Source organism: Amblyraja radiata, unplaced genomic scaffold (assembly GCF_010909765.2).
Source record: "Amblyraja radiata isolate CabotCenter1 unplaced genomic scaffold, sAmbRad1.1.pri scaffold_632_ctg1, whole genome shotgun sequence".
NCBI classification, from domain to species: domain Eukaryota; kingdom Metazoa; phylum Chordata; class Chondrichthyes; order Rajiformes; family Rajidae; genus Amblyraja; species Amblyraja radiata.
This window is the reverse complement of record NW_022630664.1, coordinates 52,995-72,589: the sequence shown is the minus strand read 5'-3', so window position 1 is coordinate 72,589 and position 19,595 is coordinate 52,995. Positions and strand designations below refer to the sequence as shown.

The window sequence follows — 19,595 nt, the reverse complement described above, 5'->3', positions numbered from 1 at the left end:
AGTGAAAATCTTTGTGCGTGCTAACCAGTCAACAGAAACACAACACATGATTACAATCGATCCATTTACAGTGTACAGATACATGATAAGGGAATAACGTTTAGTGCAAGGTTCTAGCCAGCAAAGTTTGATCAAGGGTCATCAAAGAGGTAGATGGTAGTTCAGGACTGCTCTCTGGTTGTGGTAGGATGATTCAGTTGCCTGATAACAGCTGGGAAGAAACTGTCCCTGAATCTGGTGGTGTACGTGTTCACTCTTTTCGCACTACGTCACAATGCCACCCTAAAGATGCTTTAATAGATATTTTATTTTTGCCCCAGTAAAATTATTATTTTAATTTTATTTTTTTATTTCTAGATGTAAAATACATTACATTAATACAAGCCAAATATAACTTATTACATTTCTTGTACCACTTCATTTTTTAAGCTTTCAAAAGAGAAAAAAGTAAAGAAAGTGAGAAAGAGTCGTGATTGTGTGAAAAAGTGATTAAAAAAAAAGACCCATTACACGAAGAGTTAGAGAAAAAATTAAGAAAAAGGCCGTAGAAAAGACAAAAGAGAAAATGAAACAAAAGCTCTATTAATAAGACAGAGCAGAAAGGGATATACCAACTTCGTATGTTTCATCCCCCCTTACCAGGTCCTGAAACCATTTCTTTTCAGAGTACTGTTGCACCTTATACTTGAAGTAAGTCGATAAATGCAGACCACGTCTTTTGGAAGTGGTCTGATTTGCCTGCAAGAAGGAGTCTCATATCTTCCAGGTGTAATGTTTCGAACATATTTGAAACCACATATTTATTGTTGGTATGGGGGCGTTTTTCCAGAATTTAAGTATATGTTTTTTTCCCGTTATTAACCCGTAATTTGAATAGATTATTTTGAAACACAGTTAGTTCAGGGCTGCCCTCCATTGTTCCAAAAATAATAAATTCTGCTTTTGGTATCAATTTTATTTTAACTAATTTTGCGAAGATTTCAAAAATTTCAATACAATTACAATACAATCAATTTAAGTTCAAACTTTTTGAATTTTTATACAAAAAACAAATGAGTGCGTACAGTTTTGGTCTCCTAATCTGAGGAAAGACATTCTTGCCATAGAGGGAGTACAGAGAAGGTTCACCAGACTGATTCCTGGGATGGCAGGACTTTCATATGAAGAAAGACTGGATAGACTCGGCTTGTACACGCAGAAATTTAGAAGATTGAGGGGGGATCTTATAGAAACTTACAAAATTCTTAAGGGGTTGGACAGGCTAGATGCAGGAAGATTATTCCCGATCTTGGGGAAGTCCAGAACTAGGGGTCACAGTTTAACGATAAGAGGGAAATCTTTTAGGACCGAGATGAGAAAATCATTTTTTTACACAGAGAGTTGTGTATCTGCGGATTTCTCTGCCACAGAAGGTAGTTGAAGCCAGTTCATTGGCTATATTTAAGAGGGAGTTAGATGTGGCCCTTGTGGCTAAAGGGATCTGGTGATATGGAGAGAAGGCAGGGATGGGATACTGAGATGGATGATCAGCCATGATCATATTGAATGGCGGTGCAGGCTTGAAGGGCCGAATGGCCTATTCCTGCACCTATTTTTGTATGTTTTCTCTGTTTTTCTATGTTTTCAATAGTAGCTCCAGCAAAATTATGGGGTGAAATGATTCTCGGAATAGTTTGCATGATACAGTGTTGTGCAATGTGTTGGAGAATTGAGTAACGGACGAGGTGAGGCCAGGTGACAGCCTGTTTGAACTTCCTCAATCGGGAGGAAGTGGATGTACTTGTGGATACAAAGTGCTGGAGTAACTCAACGCTTTGGGTATCATTCTTGGGGGAAACCAGCTGAGTTACTCACTTTGCACTTTGCGAAATTGCTCGCAATTTGTTTAATTTGACGACACAGAGTGGAAACGAGCCCCTCGGTCCACCAAGTCTACGCCGACCAACAATCTCCGCACACTAACACCATCCTACACGCACTTCGCGTAACTCAATTTAATCTCCCTCATATATACCAATTTCTAAAACACCTCTATCCATTTATCCGCTATAAATATTATGTTGGATCTTATTTGTAAATACCTTTTAGTTTATATCTATATCAAAAGTAAGATCTTGACCACTTCCGATGTTGTTCCGCCCTTCTATCTCCACCTATCCCCAAACTCGCCTTTATGCCGCTGTTGAATTCCGCACCAACACCGCTTGTGTCGCGTTGTTACTCGGGGGGAGTTTAGGACCCGGGGGGGTGGGCGGAGCTCAGGACCCGGCTGCTGCTGAACCCGCGGGAAGGGAGATTGTTTCAATCTTTATATTTTCACAAAAGTAATTTCTGTTCCGTTGCCGGACGCGGTTAACGCGTTAAAATGAACGGATCGACAGACAGACAGACAGCTCTGATTTCAGTTGCTGTTTATTTCACTCTTCCCACATTGACATTTTTTTTTACACCCGGAGCGGAACCGAAGCAGATTCTCAGCCACTTGTTTACATACCCAGTCCAGAAGAAAGGATAAAGTTTCTCCGTGAATTTATTCCCAGTGAAGGTGTGGAGATGGGACTTGGTGTCCGCGTCGTAAAATGAAACTGTCCCGGACTCGTAACTGAGATAAACTCCCACCCTCCCGGGGATGGGACGGGCGGGGAGATGGGATGGAGGGGAGGTGAATGCTTGAAACTCGTCACCCCCCCACCAACTCTGCCGCCCGATGCTCCAGACTCCAGTCTCCGGGGTCAGTGTGACCCCTCTCTTCCTCTCCACGGACTCTGCGGCGACTCCCAGACTCCAACGCCCACTCCCCGCCACCTCCACCTCCCAGTAATGTCTCCCCGATGTGAATCCCTCCGATCCCAGCACACACAGCCAGTATGTAAACCTCTTCCCGGTGTCAGGGAGACTCCTCCGGGTGCAGGTCCGTCTCACCCTCTTCCGATCCTCAGACACCTCGAGCTCCGGATGCGCTGTTTCCACATCCAGGGTGACGGAGACTGGGGGGAGAAGCAGAGAATCAGAGAGTCCCCGGGGGTCGGGGGGAGACTCGGGCAGCGCGGCCCCGGGACCGGGGGAGAAGCCGCTCGGCCTCAGGCACAGGCGGGCGGACAACTGACACCTTGGTGGGGGTTTCATCCCAACCACATCCGGTGGACAACAGACATCTTTCCCCGAGTCTTTATTCAGGGAAGGAGAGGGGAATTTTGTGAGGTGGCGGAGGGTGGACGGGGAGGACGAGTGCGGAGAGTGAGGAGGATTGCAAGGTTGCGGTGGGGATGGAGAAATGAAGCGGGCTATTCATATATGGAGGCAAGATGATATTGAGGTGAGTGGTAGTTTGAGGTTGTTAAAGAGGAGGTATAGGTATGGGGTGGAGTCACCATGATCATAGTGAATGGGAAGGGGAGACATGAGGGGCCAAATGACCTGCCTCTGTTTCTTTGAGTGGAGGGTGAGAGAGAGGGAGGGGTGGATTGGACCATGGAATGAAGCAGAGGTTGAATGATCAGGTGTTGGACAGAATGGGTGGAGACTTGTGGTTGAAGGGTCGCTGAAAGAGAGGGGATTCACGGGTGGATTTGATGGGTGTGTACAACCAAGAACACACTGATCTCATTGTGAACCAATATATGAACTTCACTGAGGGACTTGACAATGTTGCGCATGTAAGGCTGGTCCAGAAAGTGAAGGCAGGTGGGATCCAAGGCGAGCTGGTGAAATGGATCCACAATTGGCTTGGTGGTTGGAGGTAGAAGGTAGCGGTAGAATGATGAGTTTTCTGCTTGGAGGTCTGTGACTGGTGGAGTGCAGCAGTGATCGGTGCTGCAAACTTTGCTGTTTATGTTATATGTTCATGGCTTGGATGTGAATGCATGAGGTGCGATTAGTATGTTTGTGGAGGACTCAAAAATTGTGGATAGCGGGGAAGGTTGTCAAAGTCTGCAGCAGGATATTGGGCAGATTATCAAAATCGTATTGGCATGCAGGGATATCAGATCAAGAGAGTGCAGGTTTACCTTTACAGCAAGGACATTTAAAGTATATCTGAGATTTAGCTTTACTTTACACTGAGAGTGGGTAATATCTAGAACATGCTACAGAGGAGGTGGCGGAGTGAGATATAATCACTATATTTGAGGCACTGGTGAGATGTAGATGTGGGCAAATCGATTAGTATAGCTGGGGAAAAGGTGGACTCAGACATGAAGGGACATGATGTCCCCTTGGACAAAAGTGAACATAATATGGTGGAATTATGCATTAGGTTGGAGAGTGACATGGTTAATTCAGAGACTGGTGTCCCGAACTTGAATAAAGGATACTTTGAAGGTATGAGACGGGTATTGGCTAGGATAGACTGGGAAAATATACCTAAAGGGTTGACAGTGGAGATGCAATGGGAAAGATTGAAAGACCGCATAGATGAACTCCAGAAATTGTTTTCCTTGTGTGGCGAAAAAATTAAACGGGGAAGGCGGATGATGAGGCAAGAATATTGTTAAATCCAGGGAAGAGGCATTTAAATTGGTTAGAAGAAGCGGAAAACCAGAGGACTGGGAGAAATTTAGAACTCAACAGAGACCAAAGGGTTTAATTAAGAAGGGGGGAAAGAGCATGAAAGAAAGCTTGTGGGGAATATAAAAACTGACTGTAAACGTTTCTTTAGGTATGTAAAAAGGAAAAGATTAGTGAAGACAAATGTAGGTCCCTTACAGTCAGAGACCGGTGGGAAACACGGAAATAGCAGAAGAGTTAAACGAGTACTTTGGTTCTGTCTTCACTAAGGAAGCCACAAACAATCTCCTGGATATACTCGGGGATCGAGGATCTAGTGGGGGGGAGGAACTGAAGGGAATCTACATTAGTCAGATAAAGGTGTTTGGTAAACAGATATGGTCTGCTTCCCAGTGTAGAAATCGTTGGTGCATTGGTGATCATTTTCCAATGTTCTCTCGACTCTGGGTCAGTTCCTGGGGACTGGAGGGTAGCCAATGTAACTCCACTTTTTCAGAAAGGAGGGAGAGAGAAAACGGGGAATTATAGACCAGTTAGCCATGCATCGCTCATGGGGAAGAAGCCGCAGTCGATTATTAAATATATTTAGTGTTCACTGTAGTAACAACGTTTGTCTGTTGTTTGCACTGCGGTTGTGTTCAGGGAACTGACATGTCCAGCGGTATGAATATTGACTTCTGCCCTTTCACCCAACAATTCCAGGTCACCCTGCAGCCTCATAGCATCCTCCTCGCAGCTCACATTGCCACCCAGCTAGGTAACATCTGCAAACTTGGAGGTGTTACATTTAATTCCTTGGTCTAAATCGTTAATATATATATTGTAAATAACTGGCGTGCCAGCACCGAGCCTTGCGGCACCCCATTGTGCATCGCTGCTTGCAATTCTGAAAAGTATCCGTGAAGAGAGGCGGTAGTAATTCAAGCCTGGAACCACAGGAAGTTGAAGCGCCCAGTCCAGTATTAAATATACACTGTTCATGTAATTAATACATCAAGTACTCTAACGGTTTAAAAGAAAAACGCTTTTACCTCTCTTAATGCCACCGGTCACTTTGCTGAACACCGTGTTCAACAAAAATGGGTGATCGAACTTTCCAATTGCCAAGGCACCGTCTGCTACCGACAGCGTCTGTTCTTCATCACCCACCCTGCATGAATTAAACACCCGGTTATAAGACCCGCATCAACGATTTCTGTGTTCAAGAAGGCACCGCAGATGCTGGAAAATCGACGGTACACAAAAAAGCTGGAGAAACTCAGCGGGTGCAGCAGCATCTATGGAGCGAAGGAAATAGGCAACGTTTCGGGTCTGAAGAATGGTTTCAGCCCGAAACGTTGCCTATTTCCTGCGCTCCATAGCGTTTTTGTGTATCAACGATTTCTGGGCCACTTTCCAAAACAGTGCAGTTGTCTCACCTCCTCTTCTGACGAGTTTCCTCCTGAAATATATAACATCAGAAAGATCCATTAATTTACACTGAGCGTCCACATCGTGACAGCAAGAATTTCATCCAAATTGTTACAATGTTCCTACAGATCTTTGCTCACGTTGCTGATGGAGCGCCCCATCGGTCCGGTATTAAGTCTGAATAAAGTAGTATTTAATACTGGACCTATGGGGCGATTCAACGTCCTCTGGTTCCAGTCATGAATTACATCATTTGTCCAGCAAGGGTCGCCCTATACTCATTGTTACCCTCTTGCGTTTAATGTCTGTGTGACAAGCCTTGGAATTTTCATCTTTTTTTAAAAATAATAGTTTTTTATTGGAGGGGAAAAAAATCACAGTACATCTGACGTATGGCATTATATTTTCCTCCATTTTGTTTTTTATAAATAATAATAATAATAATAATAATAATAATATAAACAAAATAACCCTAACCCACCCTCCCTAAACACCCCTTGGCAGCTTATTTTTTCACAATCCAAATATATCACAAAATCAAATGCACTATTTAACAATAATAAAGTAACAAAACAGAATAAAGGCGGATCCCCACTTATTGTCAAGTGCCCTCAGTCAACAGGTAGTTCCTTTAGACCCTCAAAGTATGATAAAAAGGGTTCCCATTTCAAATACAACCTTTTCACAGCCCCCCTCAATGTGAATTTAATCTTTTCTAGCCTTAAAAAAAACATGACGTCTTCCAGCCAAGCAGCGGCAGATGGAGGAGTGGTAGATTTCCAGACCAGCAAGATTCTCCTACGGGCCAAAAGTGATGTAAATGTAATGCTATCAGACTGGGTTGTATTTAAACCCAAGGTTTTATCTGTTACACCAAATACAGCTACAAGCGGGCAAGGTCTCACTGTCATCCCAAGGACTTCACTGATGGTTTTAAAAACCACTGCCCAGTAGTTAACAAGTTTGGGGCAAGACCAGAAAGCACGAGCTAGATTGGCTGGAGAGAACGAGTACCTGTCACAGCCAGCGTCCGTCCCTGGATATATGTTAGCAAGCCTGGCTTTGCTTAAATGAACCCTGTGTAAAACTTTAAATTGTATGAGCCCCAATCGAGCACATGATGACGAGGAGTGGACTTTTTTCAGCGCTTCTGTCCAGCATTCCTCAGACAGATCCATACCAAGGTCATGCTCCCATCTAGCTTTAACTTTGTTCAGGTTTTGATCTCATAAATACATCAATTGAGAATATACTGCAGAGATCAGTCCTTTATTTGCAAAGGTAAGAGTGAGTTTATCCAACACTGTGACAGGAGGGAGATCAGGAAAAGAAGGACATTTTTTCATGACAAAGTGGCGGACCTGAAGATATTTAAAGAAAGTATTATGTGGGAGGCCATGTTGTTTGTGTAGGTTGTCGAAACTATCAAATATGTTGTTAGTGTATACATCCTTAATGCACATAGGACCATTCAAACCCCACTGTCGAAAGGTTGAGTCAAGTGTATGGGGGGGGGGGGGGGGGATAAATGGTTACTATGAATGGGACCCAGAACTGAAACTGATGTAAGCTTATAATGGCAACGAAATTGGTTAAGCATTTTGACGGTGGATAGTACGACAGGATTGGATGTAAATCTAGAGGGTTTCAATGGCAGGGAGGAATATACTAAAGCTGGGAGAGACGAGGAGTAACACGATTGTGATTCAAGCAGACACCAGTCTGTATCTGGTCGGTGGAGCCAGATTAATATCTTTTGGATATTGGATGCCCAGTAATAATTAATAAAGCTAGGAAGGCCCAGTCCACCTACTTCACGACCTCTTTGGAGAGTGCATTTATTGACCCTTGGAACCGTGTTACCCCATATAAAGGAGGTTATAGATTGGTTAACTGAGTTACAAAATGACTTGGGTAAGAAAACCGGCAAACATTGGAACAAGTAAAGAAATCTGGGAAGTACAGTCATCTTCACTGACTGCACTCTCCCAGCCATAGTGAGTGGCAGACTACGCCATCTCTCAAAGTCAGCCTTCATTTGGCTAACTTGAGGCATGTAGTTAGCTGCAAACAGGGATGTGAAAAAGCGGGTGATGTGTATTCCTAAATATACAAAATCTTCTTGAGATATGGGAAAGGGCAGGGTTTCCTGTTGGATCTGTAGGGCTAGGTTGATGGGAAAGCATTTGCTTTTTTGGAGGTTTAGTTTATAGCCGGGAAAAGTCCCAAACTGATCCAACAAGGACACAATTGCAGGGCCACTGGCTGTAGGGTCACTCACATAAAGAAGAAGGTCGTCGGCATATAGAGACACACGATGTTCCCTGGTTCCTCTCCTAATGCCCTGGAATAATGTGGTTGACCTAAGTGTAATAGAGAGGGGCTCAATTGCAATCGCAAAAAGAAGCGGAGCCAATGGGCAGCCTTGACGAGTGCCACGTGTTAATTGAAAATAATCAGATCGCAAATAATTTGTCTGTACACATGCTAAGGGTGAATGATATAATAGCTTAACCCAGGCTACAAATTTTGTGCCAAATCTCAAACTCTCCAAGACTCTGAACAAATATGACCACTCCACTCGATCGAATGCCTTCTCCGCGTCCAAAGAGATAACAGCCTCTGGGCGCGGAGAAGCACTGAGCGAATAGACCACACTGGCCAATCGGCGGATATTAGAAAAGGAATGACGACTTTTAGTGAAACCTGTTTGATCTTCTGAGATTATTTTGTGAAGTTGGCATTCTAAACGGCAAGCCAGCGCCCTCGCCAACATTTTTACATCTACATTCAAAAGTGAGATGGGGCGGTATGATCCACATTGAGTCGGATCCTTGTCTTTTTTAAGAAGAAGTGAAATAGAAGCCTGTGAAAGAGTGGGGGGTAATGAACCTTTTTCCAAAGATTCTTGAAACATTTCTAAAAGAACAGGTGTGAGCTTATCCTTAAATTTCTTATAAAATTCTAATGGGTAGCCGTCAGGGCCCGGGGTTTTACCACTCTGCATCGCCATAATGGCATTATTAATCTCTTCCTGCCCAAGGGGTTGGTCTAGATTTTCTGCATCTTCTAATTCCAGAGTGGGTATTTCCAAATCTTCTAAGAAAGTTTCCATATTCATAGTATCTAAGGGGAATTCTGAGGTGCAAAGAGAAGAATAAAAGGCTGTGAAAGTATTGTTTATTTCTTTTGAATTGCTTGTTATGTCTTGGTGTATGTCCGGATTTAGATTCTGGAGTAGTTCCTGATGATTGGCGGGTAGCAAACGTAACCCCACTTTTTAAGAAGGGAGGGATAGAGAAAACGGGGAATTACAGACCAGTTAGTCTAACATCGGTAGTGGGGAAACTGCTAGAGTCAGTTATTAAAGATGGGATAGCAGCACATTTGGAAAGTGGTGAAATCATTGGACAAAGTCAGCATGGATTTACGAAAGGTAAATGGTGTATCTGGACTTCCAGAAGGCTTTCGACAAGGTCCCACATAAGAGATTAGTAAACAAACTGAAAGCACACGGCATTGGGGGTTCAGTATTGATGTGGATAGAGAACTGGCTGGCAAACAGGAAGCAAAGAGTAGGAGTAAACTGGTCCTTTTCACAATGGCGGGCAGTGACTAGTGGGGTACCGCAAGGCTCAGTGCTGGGACCCCAGCTATTTACCATATATATTAATGATCTGCATGAGGGAATTGAAGGCAATATCTCCAAGTTTGCGGATGACACTAAGCTGGGGGGCAGTGTTAGCTGTCAGGAGGATGCTAGGAGACTGCAAGGTGACTTGGATAGGCTGGGTGAGTGGGCAAATGTTTGCCAGATGCATTATAATGTAGATAAATGTGAGGTTATCCATTTTGGTGGCAAAAACAGGAAAGCAGACTATTATCTAAATGGTGGCCGATTAGGAAAAGGGGAGATGCAGCGAGACCTGGGTGTCATGGTACACCAGTCATTGAAAGTAGGCATGCAGGTGCAGCAGGCAGTGAAAAAAGCGAATGGTATGTTAGCTTTCATAGCAAAAGGATTTGAGTATAGGAGCAGGGAGGTTCTACTGCAGTTGTACAGGGTCTTGGTGGGACCACACCTGGAATATTGCGTACAGTTTTGGTCTCCAAATCAGAGGAAGGACATTATTGCCATAGAGGGAGTGCAGAGAAGGTTCACCAGTCTGATTCCTGGGATGTCAGGACTGTCTTATGAAGAAAGACTGGATAGACTTGGTTTATACTCTCTAGAATTTAGGAGATTGAGAGGGGATCTTATAGAAACTTACAAAATTCTTAAGGGGTTGGGCAGGCTAGATGCAGGAAGATTGTTTCCGATGTTGGGGAAGTCCAGGACAAGGGGTCACAGCTTACGGATAAGGGGGAAATCCTTTAAAACCGCGATGAGAAAATCATTTTTCACATAGAGAGTGGTGAATCTCTGGAACTCTCTGCCACAGAGGATAGTTGAGGCCAGTTCATTGGCTATATTTAAGAATGAGTTAGATGTAGCCCTTGTGGCTAAGGGGATCAGAGGGTATGGAGAGAAGGCAGGTACGGGATACTGAGTTGGATGATCAGCCATGATCACATTGAATGGCGGTGCAGGCTCGAAGGGCCGAATGGCCTCTACTCCTGCATCTAATTTCTATGTTTCTATGTCTCTTATCTGAGGAATAAGCCGTGACGCGGATTGACGCTTCAGTTGGTGAGCCATAAGCCGGCTCGCCTTATCACCATATTCATAATAAAGACCACGAGTCCGGAGAATTAGTTGTTCTGTTTGATTAGTAGATAAAAGATTGAATTTCGTTTGTAAATCAGCACGGCTTTTGTATAATTGGGTGGTGGGTGCTTCAGAATATTGCCTATCCAGGGTCAAGATGGATTTTAACAGGGTTTCCATTTCCTTCTTGCGTTCCAGGGAAAGGTTTTGGGGTAATGGCAGCTCATTCTTTGATTGTAACAAATGCACTCGACTCTTTTTTGTTGTTGCTTTTTTTTCTCTTCTCTTCCCCCCCCCCCCCCCCCCTCCCCCCCATTGTGGGTTCTCACATGCAGCCTTCGCGTGGTTTTGGATGGCAGACGCTGTATGTATTTTTTGAATCATATTTCGAAATATGGCTAATGGTGATATTGATGGAGGCAATCCTGTTAGGTTTATATCTTGGAATGTAAAGGGGCTTAATGGTCCGGTTAAAAGAGCTAAAGTTTTTTCTCACCTAAAACAACAAAAACAGATATACTACTTTTACAAGAGACTCACTTAAGATGGCTAGATCATAATAGACTGCGTAAAACGTGGGTTAGTCAGATTTTTCACTCCAGATTTAATAGTAGGTCCAGGGGTGTGGCAATATTAATCAACGAAAGAATACAGTTTACACCGTCTGACGTAGTCAGTGACCCTAATGGCCGGTTTATTATAGTTTCCGGGTGTCTTTTTCAAAAACCTGTCGTTTTAGTGAATGTTTATGCCCCTTATTGGGATGATTTTCACTTTGCAAATAAGGTTCTGTCGTTAATACCCGATCTGAACACGCACCCGCTGAGTTTCTCCAGCATTTTTGTGTACATGTGCTATTAATCCACTGCTTGATAGGTGTAGTTCTAAGGGGACACCTGCTGGTATGGCAAAGACCTTCTCACTGTTTATGCAACAAAATGGTTATGTGGACCGCTGGAGATTTCTTAACCCAACTGCTAGACAATTCTCTTTTTTTTTTCTCATGTTCACCATTCTTTTTACAGAATATACTATTTTTTTATAAACAGCCCCTTCATTCCTAGGGTTAAGAAAATTGAATATACTGCTATAGTAATATCAGATCACTCACCTGTGATACTGGATCTAGGCTTTCCTTTAAATATTAAAGAACGACCTCTTTAGAAACTCAACCCCCTTTTGCTTTCCAATGAAAAATGTTGCAGTTTTGTATCAGCTAACATAGACACATTCCTCGAAATTAATAAAACTGAGTCCGTATCCCGCTGTTTAATATGGGAAACTTTAAAAGCCTACTTAAGAGGTCAAATCACATCTTATACTTCATACGCCAATAAAGAACGGAATGTTCTTCTATCCTATTCGCCAACGATCCTACAAACTAAAGATAAAATTAGGTTTTTACTTTAGAAACAAGTCTTGTTTTTCTTTTGAAGCCAAAAAAAGACTTGTTGCTGCAACGTTTATGTCTGTGTTGGACTATGGTGATGTTTTATATATGAATGCATCTTCAAAATGCCTACAGTCTTTGGACACGGTCTACCACGGAGCACTGAGATTTGTTACTAATTTTAAAACCCTCACGCACCACTGCACTTTGTATGCTCAAGTTGGATGGTTTGCCCTGTCCACCCGCAGACTCCATCATTGGCATATCCTTATTTATAAGACTATCCTCGGTGTTCTTCCTTCATACCTGCAGAAGTATGTAATTCGAAAAAGCACAGGAACTTATCAGCTCCGCTCTGAGGATTTGTTCTTACTAACTGTACCTAAAGTCCGTACTGAACTGGGGAAAAGGGCATTTAGTTATGCTGCTCCGTTCGCATGGAACCAACTGCAGTATAAACTGAAACTTAAGGAGCTGGTTTCTATAAACAGATTTAAATCCCTTCTTAATGATGTTGAAGCGGGCTCTTCTGTCTGTACATGCTTTGTTTGATGAAGTTCTGACTGTGACTCTATTTATATGTTCTCTGTTGTTTTTAAATTATTGTCTGTAACTGTGGAACTGTGCTGCTGCCTGTCTTGGCCAGGACTCTCTTGTAAAAGAGATTTTTAATCTCAATGAGACTTATCCTGGTTAAATAAAGGTTAAAAAAAAAAAAAAAAATTGCCACTTCAAACACCCCCTGGTTCCTCTTGTAGGTCAGCAAGAGGGGACCCATATCGTATTTGTCTCCACAGGCATCATGTTGCCAACTTGTGACCAGATGTTCATGTCAGACATAGAGAGGATCTGGCTTGAACCACATGGAAATTATGACACTGCTCAATGTGATAAGTACAACTACTCTTCCCGATAAAGATGCAGCCAGTCCTGCCATGGAATGGTGTGTGTTAATGGGAGTAAGGCAGTAATATGACACCGGATAAAATATACCATTTATTTGGAGACACAAGATGCTGCATAGAGTGGAATGGTGATCAGGCCAGCCAGGATCTGAGGAGGGAAATGTACACATGACGCGTCTGGACAGGAGCCTCTTTCCATCTTATGGAACAGATGGGAGAGTGCTGGTAAATAGAGGCGAAGGGGAGGAACTGGGGCAATAAATGGCAAGAGATACGCGAATTTGGGCGGGGATGACTGGTGAGTAGTGAGTGGTGAATCTCTGGAATTCTCTGCCACAGAAGGTAGTTGAGGCCACACAGTTCATTGGTTATATTTAAGAGGGAGTTAGATGCGGCCCTTGTGGCTAAAGGGATCAGGGGGTATGGAGAGAAGGCAGGTACAGGATACTGAGTTGGATGATCAGCCATGATCATATTGAATGGCGGTGCAGGCTCGAAGGGCCGAATGGCCTACTTCTGCACCTATTTTCTATGTTTCTATGATGACAGACTGATTGATGGCGCTGCTGATGGCGAAGGAGAGAAAACTTGCAACAGAATTGGAATCAGAACAGAGAGAATGTGGTGGGTGCCAAGTAGGATGGGTTGGGATCAGCGGTTGGAGAAGGGGAAGCAACATGGTGACGGGGATTGGGGATGAAAAGAAATACCTGTGGGGGACAAATGGATGAACAGGGAGATCTGGAAGGGATAAGGTTTACCTGTAAGATTCAGATTCAGATTCAGATTCAACTTTAATTGTCATTGTCAGTGTAAAGTAACAGGAGAATACAATGTACATGTTGTTGGGTTGTAGGTTGCTCAAAATATGAGGTGTTCGTCTTCCCTTCCAACTGATTGGTTTCAATCAGCCCTGAATTATTGGGGAATTCTGCATTTATCGCACACTTATCCACTATTTTGTGATTGTGTCCTGACACTGAATCAAAGTGAATATGTAACTCCTTACCTTCAGAAATATCAAACTGTCCGTTTGATTCATCCGCTCCTGCAGCTTTAGGAGTTGCTCTTGAATAGAGTTTAACTTCTCTTGAATCTCTTGTAGATTATTTTCCATTGGGTTTAGAACTCTCTCCTCTTCTTCCCGGAGTTCCTTGTGAAAGAGCCGCTCTTTCTCATTGAGAATCTGGCTCAGTTCAGCAAATACCGATGTGATGTGGGTCAACACGTTCTGTGACTGTTCCTGTCAAATGAAAGATGAAGATCAATAATATCGAGCCTGGAATCTAAGACAATAGCACAAGATCAGAGAAGGGAAACTGGAAACCTTACCCGAACTCCAGAAATCTTCTGTTTCTGTTGCTGCTCCATTTGCTCCACCGCTGATTTATTTTTTGTGACCGTCTCTAAGGATGTTTTAATCTGCTCCTGTGGATTGAGATTCAGATTCAGTGAGTAAAGGAATTAGACCAGACAGAACCAATGAACTGTAGACACGGAACTGCACATGAAAGATTTACAAATAGATACAAACTGCTGGAGAACTCAGTGGGTTAGGAAGCGAATCAAGGCTGTCTCACCTGGAATGATTGCTGGAGTCCCTGTAAGGGCGAAGGTATAGGGGACAGGTGTTTCATCTCCAGCGGTGACTGGGACTGGGGCAAGTAACTGGGCAAAGGGCTGGTTTTGGGTGGGAGTCTGTGTGAACCGAACAATCGCCAAGGGAGCGCGGTCCGCAAAATGCAGAAAGGAAATTCTGATAATGAAATTCTGTTTGTTTTTACCTTGTAGCTTTCAACGGCTTCTTTAATCGGCAGGAAACGGTGAGAGTTGTGTTCCCGCGCATCTCGGCAGATCAGGCAGATCAGTTTCTTGTCTGTTTCACAAAACAGCTTCAGTTCTTCCTGATGTTCCTCGCACTGAAGTTCTTTCCCTTCCGTGTTCAGGCTCAGTGCTCGAGCTTTCTCAGACAGACTCGCCAAGGCCCGATTCACCTTGAGGGTGCGGTCTGTAAACTCCTCTCTACATTCCGGGCAATAGTTTCTTCTCTCCTTGTCACAACTCTGTGTGATACAGGAACGGCAGAAGTTGTGCCCGCAGTCCAGTGTAACCGGATTGGTGAAGAAATCCAGGCAAATTGGACAAATCGCGTCTTCGGTTATGCTCTGGATCTGGTGTTTCGAAGCCATTTTAACTCCGACCACTTCCTGCTTCAAAATCCGTCCCCCTTGAGGAAGCTTCCAACCCGCACAGAACCGCAGTTGTCTACTGCGCCGCACGCTCCAGTGCGCGGGGAATTGATTCTGTGTTGAATAATAGGAGGTAGACAAAAATGCTGGAGAAACTCAGTGGGTGAAGCTGCATGGAGAGAATGAATAGCTGACGTTTCGGCTCGAGACCCTTCTTCATACTGATTATCCGTGAACGTCGCCTATTCCTTCACTCCATAGATGCTGCCTCACCTGCTGAGTTTCTCCAGCATTTTTGTCTACCTTCGATTTTTTTCCAGCATCTGCGGGACTTTCTTAAAGACTGTGTTGGATAATGTTGTTTTGCTGCGAGTGAGCCTCTGGCAATCTCCCAATGATTTCACAGCAGCAAGCGGCTGGTAACTCGTTCAAGAGTCCGAATATTACGGGAGGTAGACAAAAATGCTGGATAAACTCAGCGGGTGCAGCAGCATCTATGGAGCGAAGGAAATAGGTAACGTTACGGGCCGAAACCTTTCTTCAGACTGATCGGGGTTGGCGGGGAAAAGGAAGGAAAAAGGAGGAGGGGGAGGAGGAGGAGCCCGAGGGCTGGCGGATGGGTGGAGACAGCCCGAGGGCTGAGGAAGGGGAGGAGACAGCAAGGACTAACGAACATTACGGGAACCGGGCGGCCGAGCGCCGCGCAGTCTAAGGAAGGGCAGAAATGAAATGGGAATGTATTAAGTTATCTCTGAGTAGATTGTGAAGCGGTGGTTAAATATCAACTGAACAACTGCCGGTAAAATAATGTCTCCAATAAAATAGGGGACCTGGAGAGAATATTGTGTTTTGAGGTGACGGATGCGCGATCGCTGCATAAAAAGTAGGAAAGCGAATAGTCTGTTACTGCGTGGAATACATTCATCTTCTCGGTGAAAGTCGGCTCGATTTCCACTGGCCTTCCTATGCTGAAGGACCCTGACATTAACCCGGCATGGCCTAGCTCTGATGTAAGATCAGAGGGGGGATCTTATAGAAACTTACACAATTCTTAAGGGGTTGGGCAGGCTAGATGCAGGAAGATAATTCCCGATGTTGGGGAAGTCCAGAACAAGGGGTCACAGTTTAAGGATAAGAGGGAAGTCTTTTAGGACCGAGTTGAGAAAATCATTTTTTACACAGAGAGTGGTGAATCTGTGGAATTCTCTGCCACAGAAGGTAGTTGAGGCCAGTTCAATGGCTATATTTAAGAGGGAGTTAGATGTGGCCCTTGTGGCTAAAGGGATCAGGGGGTATCGAGAGAAGGCAGGAACGGTGTACTTATTGTGGATGATCAGCCATGATCACATTGAATGGCGGTGCTGGCTTGAAGGGCCGAATGGCCTACTCCTGCACCTATTGTCTATTGTCTGTTGTCTATTGACTGATCTAAACTTGCACCTATTTCTGTTCCGTGTGAGTTCCCTTTACACCTCAATTCCTCCACCTTTCAACTATTAATCTGGGTCCCCTTCACATATTTTGCAATAATATACATAGGACGAAATAGTTCAGTTTTGTTCAGGTGAGTTTTGATTATTGTCACGTGTATCGAGGTACAGTGAAAAGCATTTTTGCGCACAATCCAGTCAGCGGAAAGACAGTGACTGTGTCTATCAGTGTGATTGACTTGACCTATTATGACCATGGACTCTTGTGAAAAGTTTGACTGTTTAAACTTGACAACAGCTGGAAATGAAAGGGACAATGATGACTGTGATGGTTGGAACTTTAAATCATTTAAATTCACTGATCATAATATGCATGATTTTGAACAAGATATTGACCCTGAAAATAATTTTCTTAACAATATAAACAATAACTGCTGTTATTACTCTGAAGATCAATTCAATATGAACACAAAATCAGATCATGAAATGTCAATAATTCATTTCAATAGCAGAAGTTTATATGTAAAATTTTACAACATCAAAGATTACTTAAGTCATCTAAACAAACCATTCAATGTGATAGCCATATCTGAGACCTGGCTTAGTACTGAAAAGGGTGTGGATTTTGAGTTAAATGGATATGAACTGAATTACATATATAGGAAAAATAAAAAAGGAGGAGGGGTGGCTTTGTATGTAGATAAAAGATTAAATTATAAAATAGTGGAAAATATGACAACTAATATTGATGATGTGATGGAGATTATTACTGTCGAAATCTACCTGGAAAAAAAGAAAAATGTAATTGTAAGTTGTGTATACAGAGCACCTGGTTCCATTATTGAAATATTCAAGAATAGTATGGAAAGATTGTTTGCCAAGAAAGATCACAGAGTTGTGTTCATTTGTGGGGATTTTAATTTAAATCTCTTAAATCCCAACAAGCACAAACAGGCTGATGAATTTATCGATGTATTGTTCAGTATGAGTTTTTTTCCACTTATCACCAAACCAAGTAGAATAACATCGCACTGTGCAACTCTAATAGACAACATATTTACAAACAGTATGGACAACAGCATAAAGAGTGGGTTACTACTAAATGACATCAGTGACCATCTTCCGGTTTTTGTAATGTTTGTTTGTAATTATGTTAAGTGTAAGGATGTTAATAAGATTAGATACAGGAGAGTAAGAACAGAAGAATCTATAAATAAATTTAGAAATGTATTACTGACCCAAAATTGGAAACAAGTGTTTAAAGAGGCTGATACCAACAAAGCGTATGAAACATTCCTGATAATATTTAAATCATTATATGATGAACACTGTCCTTTGAAACAACACAACAAGAAGCAAAAATATATAGATAGGCCATGGATGACAAAAGGACTACAAAATGCATGCACAAAAAATAATATCTTGTATAAAGAATTCATAAAATTCAGAACTATAGAAACAGAAAGTAAATACAAAAGATACAAAAACAAATTGACTAGTATTATGAGGATATGTAAGAAAGATTATTATAATAAAATATTAAACGATAATAAAAAATAGTATCAAGGGCATATGGAATGTGTTAAATAATATTATCAGGAATGGATCAATGAATATAAACTACCCTCAGTATTTTAAAGACAATGATACAACTGTAAACGATATGAATGATGTGGTTAATGGGTTTAACGCATTTTTTGTAAGTGTGGGACCAAAACTGGCAGAAGAAATCGATAATCCACAGTCAGAAGAAGGAGAGGAGAAGGTTGTGGATTTGTTAGACAGCAACCCAAACACAATGTTTTTGAAAGCAGCTGATGAAAAGGAGATTACTGACATTGATAGTAATTGTAAGAATAAAAGGTCTACAGACTGGAATGACATTGATATGGCTTTAATCAAGGTAGTCATTGGTGTAATTGTAAAACCCTTAACTTATATTTGCAATTTATCTTTCAAAACTGGTGTATTTCCATGTAAAATGAAAACTGCCAAAGTCATCCCACTATACAAAGCTGGAGACAGAAATCAATTTACAAATTATAGGCCGGTGTCGTTACTCTCTCAGTTCACAAAAATATTAGAAAAACTGTATGTAAGTAGATTAGATAACTTTATCGAGAAGCACGAATTGCTAGTTGATAGTCAATATGGATTCAGGTCAAACAGATCGCCATCCATGGCATTAATGGAGTTAATTGAAGACATTACCAGTTCTATAGATAACAAGACATATGCACTGGGTGTATTTATCGATTTGAAAAAAAGCATTCGATACAATTGATCATCATTTGCTAATCAAAAAACTGGAAAAGTATGGAATCAGAGGGGTTGTACTAGAGTGGATGAGAAGCTACATAAGTAAAATACATCAGTTTGTGCAAATAGGGGACTGCAAATCAACATGCTTAGAAATAACTTGTGGAGTCCCACAGGGGTCGGCTTTGGGCCCCAAATTATTTATTTTGTATTTTAATTATATAATGTAGGGTGTCAAACCTCTTGAAATTTGTGTTATTTGCAGATGACACTAATATTTTCTGTGATGGGGACAATTTGCAGCAGTTTTTGGAGGTGGTCACAGCAGAAATGAGTAAACTAAAAACATGGCAACGTTTCGGGCCGAAACCCTTCTTCAGAGTCTGAAGAACGGTTTCGGCCCGAAACGTTGCCTATTTCCATCGCTCCAAAGATGCTGCTGTACCCGCTGAGTTTCTCCAGCCTTTTGTGTACCTTCGATCTTCCAGCATCTGCAGTTCCTTCTTGATAACTAAAAACATGGCTTGATTTGAATAAATTATCATTGAATTTAAACAAAACCAAACTTATGCTGTTTGGAAAACGCAAAATAAATACACAAGTAAAAGTAATGATAAATAATGTTGAAATAGAAAGAGTGTATGAAAATAAATTTCTGGGTGTGATTCATGATCACAAAATCTGCTGGAAACCCCATATAAAACATGTGAGAGCAAAAGTAGTACGGAGTATTGGAGTGATGGGGAAAGCAAGGCATGTTTTGAATGAGAGAGCACTGTATATTCTGTACAGCTCACT

The 19,595-nt window shown here is 42.4% G+C and overlaps 1 protein-coding gene across 1 annotated transcript; it reads right to left on the bottom strand.

Annotated features, from left to right (window-relative positions):
• Window positions 1-2,922: 2,922 nt before the first annotated feature.
• LOC116970199 (nuclear factor 7, brain-like) lies at window positions 2,923-15,139 on the bottom strand (the record flags this gene model as incomplete). The annotated part of the gene is made up of 6 exons (XM_033016898.1): window positions 14,704-15,139; window positions 14,252-14,347; window positions 13,929-14,162; window positions 5,925-5,947; window positions 5,538-5,656; window positions 2,923-2,987 (listed from the first exon to the last, which is right to left on the bottom strand). Coding segments are annotated over exons 1-6 (942 nt in total), but the record flags the coding sequence as incomplete, so codon positions are not given.
• Between the last annotated feature and the right edge of the window lie 4,456 nt (window positions 15,140-19,595).